The sequence below is a fragment of the Ixodes scapularis genome, unplaced genomic scaffold (genome assembly GCF_016920785.2).
Source record: "Ixodes scapularis isolate PalLabHiFi unplaced genomic scaffold, ASM1692078v2 ptg000800l_1__unscaffolded, whole genome shotgun sequence".
NCBI lineage: Eukaryota > Metazoa > Arthropoda > Arachnida > Ixodida > Ixodidae > Ixodes > Ixodes scapularis.
In genome coordinates, this window is record NW_024610039.1 from 357,888 (window position 1) to 366,463 (window position 8,576).

The 8,576-nt window shown below is 45.5% G+C and overlaps 1 protein-coding gene across 1 annotated transcript; it reads left to right on the top strand.

The window, feature by feature from the left end:
* Positions 1-1,892: 1,892 nt before the first annotated feature.
* LOC115325681 (caldesmon) lies at positions 1,893-4,757 on the top strand. Its single transcript, XM_029986391.4, has 4 exons — positions 1,893-2,149; positions 3,070-3,338; positions 3,913-4,113; positions 4,393-4,757. Exons 1-4 carry the CDS (start codon positions 1,893-1,895, stop codon positions 4,737-4,739), a joined length of 1,074 nt encoding a protein of 357 aa, XP_029842251.2. The 3' UTR covers positions 4,740-4,757.
* The last annotated feature ends 3,819 nt before the right edge of the window (positions 4,758-8,576 follow it).

Genomic DNA, 8,576 nt, shown 5'->3' on the forward strand with positions numbered 1-8,576 from the left:
TTGACACCACCACAACAGACATGTACAAATTACTCAAAAAAGGTAGTTAGGTTAAGTTACTGAGTATCGACGCCAAAAGTAATTAGAGTAGAGTAGAAATTACGCATTTATAATAGTAATTGAGTAAACTACTAACTACTGGAAAAAGTGGCGAGTTACTTGGAAAGTTACTTTAGAAGTTACTTTTTTATACTTTTGTGGTAGAAAAAAGAACAGCAGTTTTGATTCGTGAAAAACCCTGCGAGCCTAAAATAAATGCAGTCATTTTAGGGCTTACGTTTTTACCAAAATAGTTTATTCGCTCGAAGAATCAATTGACTTTCAAAGTTCTTGATAGGAGAGGTTTCCCCTTTTCATCCTAAGGACATCCTCAGCCAAGCTAAAAAGACGTTCCACCGACACGCTGGAAGGAACGGCAGCGTTCAATTAAAAAAAAGAAAAAAAAAATGCTATGCAAGGTTTCCCTGGCATGGAAGGTCGGAAGGACGCGAAGGATTACGTGAACAAGCATCGTGCTCGTACAGTTGCAGCTGGAAGAGGGAACGTGCTCCCATGGACGGATTATTCGTGTCTGGGTTTGTGTGCGGGGGAGTCCGGCTTTGCAAACGCGTATGCACTGACGACGAGCGACCATGGGAACACGCGCCCAGCTGCGGGGTCATTCCAATGGCGCCCCCCCCCCCCCCCCCCCCCCCCCGTGGAACCCCCAAACCGCTTGAGGCAGAACTCAATAAAGGCAGACAACATGAAAACAACAGCAACTCCTCGTCTTTCACGGTTGCAGTCCGAGGCGCGGCGCCTGCGTGCATTACCGGATTAGGTCAATACCTGACCAAGGCTTATTAAACAACCCTTCCTGCGTTCGTGCGCGCCGGTGTCATGTTTTGGCTGCTCGTCGCCACCTTGGCCCAACGACGCCCTTGATGCAGTTTGCACGGTTGCCGAGTATAAGTGCGGGGGGAACGGAATGTGAGGAGGCCCCTTTTTCGGGAATGCCACTTCATCTGCCGGCGTCTTATTTATTTCTGCGCTCAAACTTTCGTGACGAGCAAAATGAGCACTAGATATTGAAAGTAGTTAGTAATTTGAGTAGAAGTTACCTGAAAAAAGTAGTTAAATTAAACTACTAATTACCCAAATCACATTGTAATTGAAAGTTACCAAGTTACTCGGAAAAGTAATTAAACTACAGTAGTTTGAGTAGAGTAGTTGAACTACGAAAAAGTCTGCACCACAACGCTGACAACCCCAACCAAGGGCAAAGCTCATAACCACGCCAGCCTTGCTATGTCACAAATGCGGGGAATCCTTTGTTTCTGTTTTTGTTTGCGCCGGATATCCCATGACGCATCACGCTCTCCGTTCGCTTCTCTTGGAGCGCTTGCTCGAGTACCCCGTTCGGAACGAAAAATATATCAAGTCGTTCAAAATACAAACGTGCGATTATTATTTACTGGCATTATCCGCTGTCCTTGACTTATTCCCGAACGAAATTCGAATATTTCAATTTTCGTTTCTGTACCGCTTTAATGATGTCACTATAGTCACTGACAAGGTGAGAACGGCATGGCGTGGCTCGCAAACATCCAGCCTTCAGCACGCGCTTTATGCCTTCCACCGTGCTTTGACAGGTCGTGCGCGCTTGATGTGCACGGGACGTTGAAGCCTTTTCGAGGGGGATACTACAGCTTGAGCGGACATTAGAGTTATTAGAGAGTTATAGTAGACCGTTTTCGTGCGCCCGGTCCGCTCTGCGGAGAGCGGAGTCGCCACTGCGCATGCGCGGCCCGCTCTGAGTTTGAGCGTAGTTACCGCAGGGAGCGTACGTTCCGCTCTCGACGGCGCAGAGCGGGGTGGGAAGCCAGTTCCGCTCTTCCGCTCTCCACGACAAGATGGCTGCGTCCGATGCCCCCGCGAAACAACGGACCATGCCGGCAACCCAGAGGCTGCGGTTCACAGTCGACGAAGACCTCTGCCTTCTCCGCGAGGTTCGAGCTGCGAACCCTTTTGCGTCACCCGAAGGCTGGACTCTTGTCTATAGCAATCTTCTAGTGGCCCTAACACGGGTCTTCACAATTCGGGCAATCCGGGACCGTGTGGACCTGCTGCTGGGCTACTTCCGACAACAGGACACAGCCAATTTGCGAAAGTAAGTGTTGCATTTTTGTCTCTCCTTTTCAGTGCACGCTAGAAGGTGCCTGTGCGCTTGCGTGTGCGCTTGCGTTAGTGCGTGCGGCGGGCCTGTGTGTGTCGGCATGGGCGCCGGATTACACGTGTACGCGCGTGCCGTTCGCGCGGGCCGTTCGCGCGTAAGAAAAGCCTTCCTCGCAAATATTTCAGAGCATAGACCACCAAGCCCGGCTGGAAAAGTGCGGCATGGTTTTGGGTAACCCAGCTGTAAGGAAGAGCACATAAAAAGATCGAATGAGAGAGCTGCCTAACTTGTAGCAAATGTTTTCATCATATCACCCACTTCCCTACATGCAGGCAAGCACGGGCAACCGTTTATATTTGTTCAGTACTATGACAAGGGTGTCAGCTTTCCTAATACCCTGTGAGCGACATAGCCTGCATCTTAACTTTGGTTGAATTTTAATGATCAAATGCACCAGATGCAACTAAAATATGAATTGGAATCAAGAAGTGTAAGCTATCTAAAAAGAAAAGGGGAGTAGGAGGGTACACAAATCGTACAATTATGCTTTCTTGAGAGATTTTGAACATGGGGCATGTTCCTCCATGGAAGGCACAAGCATCATTCAATTCAATGCATAAGAAATCTTGATGTTAAACTTAAGATTTCTTATGCATTGCATTCCTTCAACAAATGTGGGCTCACTGAATAGACATTTGATAGATATTTTCAAGAATTTTATTACACCCAAATGAAACCCAATCACTCCTAAGTTCCATTATTGTCGGGGTAAATAGCTGACGGAATCAGCTTTACTTAGCTGAGAGTTTCATTTTTTTTGTGCGGATTATTCTTTAGTGATTCAACCCAGTACAGTGAGAGTGACAATGCTGAGTAACACAGAAGAAATCAATATTTTAAATCATCCATTTCATTAGGTCTGGGACGGAGGAGCAGTATGCAGAAAAAGACCGGCTGCTCCAGGAGATATTTGACCTTGCACGGGAGTTTGGACATAGACCGAAGACTGCACCAAGGAAGGGGCGCTCAGGAGCAGCCGCCTGCAAGCGCAGGCCACAATCTTCAGCTGCTGCCCAGGTGCGAGCAGCAAAGGCAGCAAGGGATGCAGCCGTGGCCCGCACCGCCCCCTTGCCAGTGCCGTCAGTGTCGACGGTCGATGCAGATGAAGAACCAGAACAGTATGGTAATAACACACCTTATTCTAGCAGGAAATGAAAGTTGATTGCAACTCATTCCTGTCTTTACTTAGTTACGCATTTCAGAGAGTGAACTTTAGCAGAATGAAGCAGGTGCAAACATAACACAAATGGGGTTAAGAAAGTACTTCTCCTAGAAGCTTCTGGATGGCAGCCAACGTTTCCTGAAAAGGTGGTGAAGAAGCAAAGCCTCTTAGCAAACTATTAATGGTCACACTGAGGTTTCTGGGAAGCCATTTGGATGAGGACGACACAATAGGCACGTAGCCAAGATTTTATTTCAAGGGGGGGGGGGGGGGGCGCCTGCCCATGACAAAATGCTGTATGATGGGGAGGGGGGAGAGGCAGTCCCAGCAAAATGCTTGAGCTCCCACTTCACTCTTGCTCGCTCCTTCTTCAGTTATTTACCAGCCTATACAGCCGAGATACTCAAATATATTTTAATCCCTCGCCTTACAACACCTCTCCTGAGTGGCCGAGAGGCAGCCTTACTTGGCCGGCTATATAAAATATGAAGCAGAAATGCTACAGATTTATTTCATTTTACTGTTTTCTTTCTAGCATCCCCAGATCTTGGTGAGGAGGGTTCGCCAGCACTGAACCTCCTCATGCAGGCTTACATGGAAAATCCAGAGAGAGAGGAAGAAGAGGACTTCGTAGCCCCCTCCCAGCCTGTCAGGAGCCCTGATAATGCCCCAAATGGTGCAGGTACTGATGAGAACGTGCCACCTACACCGGCGTCCAGATCTTCAGGTGCCAGGCGTAAGTGAGGAAACAGAGTTCAAATTACAGTGCGTAATGTCACCAGTAGCTTTAGTATCATGAAAGGGACCAAAAAGCCACTTATACATGTCATTGGCTAGCATACCTTCCCATATTGCTTGTTAAACTAGCAATAGCAATAAAAAACTGAAGATACAAAGCCAGGCTTTCTACCTCCAGCTTAGAAATGGCATTTCTGGTGGCATCGCAAAGCAGTGACAACTACACAGTAGAATATACCCCTGTATCATATTGTTGACACAGTATTTTTTAACACAGGAAAAAGAAGGCAGCAATCGTCCGAGATGGACTTTCTTGAGCGCCGGTCAGAGCAGGAACTCGCAAGAGAAGATAGGCGTTTCGCCCTTGAAGAAAGGGACATGGCGCTGAGAGAGATGCAAATGTCGTTGGAGCAACTCAAGTACCAAGAAGATGCAAAGGACCGCGCTGAAGCACGGCAGGCTCTGGCGGAAGAAAGGCGGGCACAGGCCGAGGAGCGGCAGTTCCAGGCAGAAGAGCGAAAGATTCAGATGGAGGAAAGGAGGGCAGCAACAGAAGAAAGGCGGTTGCTGATTGCTCAGCAGGAGCTGCAAATTCAGCTCCTGACTAGACAAATTCAGAAGTAAAGTTGGAGATTTAAAGTATTACAGGCTGCTAAAAATGAAGCCTGAATTGGAACACAGTACGCTAAACATAAATATGTGCCTTAACACGACATTGTACTCATTGACAAAAAAAATTATACAAGATCACTTTATTATTGCACTCACCATCACACTGAACTACACTGCAATATATATTTAATTCACTCCTTTGCACTCACCATCACACTGAACTACACTGAAATATATATAATTCACTCCTTTTTATCACAGCTGTGAGAAAACAAACAGCTACTACAAGATAGCATCCTCAGCATGTATGACTAAGTAAGATCACATTTTCTAAATACATAACTGGTTATCACTAGGGTTCAGCGTTTTCGGTTTCTATTTTTTTCAAAATTCGGCATACCTTTTTCGGTGTTTATTTTCAGATACAATTTTCGTTTCTTTTAGGCATATATTTATGCCCACAAAAGTTTATCGGCTGTTTTCGGTGAATATAAAATAAACACTAACGGACACCGGATCAGATGATCCTTGTACGTAGCTCTGATATTTGTGATCACTCATAGTAACGGCACAGATACATTGAAAAAGAAATGACACTTCATTTGGCAAATCTGTGAAACTAAAAGAAACAAGAAAAAAACCTAGAAGTACAAACAAGTCAGATATGAAGCCTATGCGCAATAAAGATAGAACTTCACCTTCTGTACATCAGGATTACGTGATTTCATTACAGTACACACACATGTACAGTGCACTGCAATATGAAAGACCCACTGGGAGCGTGTGTCCGAGGCGGTGGCTGGCGGGGGCGCTGCGAGCGCTTCGGACAATTCCATTCTGTTTCGAGGGGAGGACGCTCACTCGGGGCTCAGCTAAAGCGCAACGCGCTTATCAGTTTGTGCTGAGCCCCGAGTGAGCGTCCTCCTTTCGATGCAGAATGGAATTGCCCAGAGCGCTTGCAGCGCCTACGCCAGCCACCGCCCAGTCCAGTGGGTCCTTCATATTGCAGCGAACTGTACTTGCCCAGGTTCTCCTCCTTGATCCGCATTCTTTCTTTCCTGTTAATATGACCCTGGGCTTCGAGAATTCCCTCTCAACCCTAACACTGGACACTGACAGGCTGAGGAAATGAGGCGCTGCCTGAGCCAACATCGGCCAATCAGCCAATTGTGACCGCCGAAAGAGACATGATGCGATGTTTTAAAGCTGAACACAACATGCAGAGCTTGCATCAAGTCCGTCTTCCTTACAACGGGCTTGAAAACACGCTCGTACATGGCGAAGTCGTGGGGCATTTCAGATTTCACTTTCCAATCGATGATGCACAGATTAAACCAAAACGTAGTGATTTCATCTGTGTGTTCCGTACATTCGGACATGTTTCGATAGACACTGTCGTTCCACTTTTTCGCCACAGCTCAGCTGTACGACTGGAAGGTCAAAGTGACCTTTTTCGGTTAAAACTGAATTTTAAAAAATGGACTCGACAAACTTTTATTGGTTTAAATTGAAAATGCCGAACCTAAAAACTGAGCTTTTTTGGTTAAAACCGAATTTCCGACAATGGATGCGGCATACTTTTATCGGTTTAAACCGAAAACTCCGAACCCTAGTTATAACTTATCACCAGCCTGCAATATCACACATTGGACAAATGGGAACAACCAAGGCTATAGTTATTTTTTATAGTGCTTATTGGTTGAAATCGTTGCGCTATCAGTCTTTATTTAACGAGTGTTATTTATATATTGCACCAACACAGAAATAGTATACCGACAGTGATGCTGCAGGCTCACGCCCAGCCTACATGCAGCATGACCAAGATGTTAAATAATGACATGCTTTTCAGTAAATAAGAAAAACCGAATATCCTTTCCACGATCATCACATTTCATAGCATACAAACTGCAAACACAGTTAGAACTTCATAAACGACTGACCACTCCAACCAGAGTTTAGCACTTTTTCTTTCTACAGATATTATAAAAAAGTCTTCAAAATTTTATTGCCATTATTGACATCAAAAGCTACCTGTTTAGCTACATACATCGAAGATGCATGTAGCTGTACTCTACTAGCATGGCTCCGTTCGGAGAAGCAGTTTATGGTGGGTTAACTTCCCACTGCCTGAACCTTCATGCAACAGATAAAACTCTTCAGAAATTTTTACAATTCTGCTTCCTAGACTTGCACATTCCACAATCCTGCTTCCTATCTACAAGAAGCAGGATTGTGAAAAGTGAAAAAGTTGTGTCAGTTATATGAAGGTTCAGGCAGCACGAAGTACAGGAAGCAGGAATGTGAAAAGTGCAAATATCTGGAAAGTTTTATCTGTTGTATGAAGGTACATGCAGCGGAAAGTTAACCAACCATAAACCGCTTCTCCGACCGGTGCTATGTTAGTATAGTACAACTTTAACCTGGTACCTTCGAAGCAATTAAACGGGCAGAATTGGATGACAATAATGACATTAAAGTTTGAAGACCTGTTTATAACTTAACTGCCAAGATAGATTACATTCTCCCTCTAGGCTGCAGGTATTCCTCCAGTGAAGGTGCGTCAACATGAAAATATGACGTGACCTGACTGCCATACAAGCATGTATGGCAGTTGGCGAGGAGGGTTGCAACTTTATACATCTGCGGCACCCGCTGCAGAAGCATTTTTTGATTTTTTTTTTGAAGTCTACAAAAGCAAACTCTGTGACCACTTTACCGAAGCCCCACTCGACAGCTTGACGCACAGAGCTCATAGCCTTATTAAAATCAACTTGTGGCTGCTGGAGCGTGGCCCCTCCATACGGCTTGAGGAGGTGACGTCTGAGGGGGTATGCAGGGTCACCATAAATGACGTACGACTGGTCCTGGCAGAGTGCCTCCATCTTCTCGTAAAGACCGCTGACGTGCAGCATACCTGCAAAAAAAAAATATCAAACTTTCGTGCAACACATCCACGCACATGTTGTCGTCTAGTTGGTCCTGGCAAGTGGGTGCAACGATTTTAAGATTAAAATAATTTGAATCTCATCATTTTTACATTGTTTATCGTGTCCCCGAGGATAAAAAAAACATCTCCTTCATTAAAAAAAATGTTGCGATGCATAATCGCAAAGCAAAACTCTAGCTTTTCCCCCCACCTGCAGCCGTGCGTGGCAGCCAAGGGAACTATAGTGAAAAGATTGCGTGACCTCGCTCGGCTCTAAGCTGTAGCATAACACCTGCTAATGCCACCAAAGAGAGGGAGAGTAGGCGTCCTCCGAGAGAATACTCCGGAAGCTACACGGCACCCCTAATTACGTCACCAGGTGGGACCCTGAAGATGGAGTGAGTTGAGGGGTGCCAAAAATGCCAATATTTATCTTTTTTTTTTTTACACAACTAGGACACACAGGCGAAATCGGTTTTCTGTTCTTTACTTCACAAGTGTCAGAGGGCAACTTCTACAAATGTTTGACCGGAGTCCGGAAATCGTTGCACGGCGGCCTCGGCCACAGTAGAATGGGTATGTTGGCTAGTTTGTACATACTTTTAATCTAAAATGCGAAGCACAAGGACGATGGAAGTAGACAAACAAGGTGCTGCTAAGAACTGAAGTTTATTCGAAGAACGTGTAGCGTATATGCTGGTTCTTGAAGTGCTGATGCAATAAATTTAAATTTCTTCTCTAAAAAGAGCAGTCAGTGATTGTACACTGCACTTTTCGGATAAGACTTCCGCTACTGACAGGATATTGCTTATGCTTTTCTCTATCAGCGGGGCATGGGAGAAGGCGTCTGCCATGGCAATTAGTTTGCCCAGAACAAACACGACCTTGCACCGATACCGCATGAGTCTCATGTGAAACCTTTG

Excerpts from the sequence above, each read along its gene's own strand:
- LOC115325681 (XM_029986391.4), top strand. The coding sequence starts at position 1,893 with ATGGCTGCGTCCGATGCCCCCGCGAAACAACGGACCATGCCGGCAACC. Across the intron at positions 3,339-3,912 it reads TGAAGAACCAGAACAGTATG|CATCCCCAGATCTTGGTGAG; the intron begins GTAATAACACAC and ends TTTTCTTTCTAG. Across the intron at positions 4,114-4,392 it reads CAGATCTTCAGGTGCCAGGC|GAAAAAGAAGGCAGCAATCG; the intron begins GTAAGTGAGGAA and ends TTTTTAACACAG.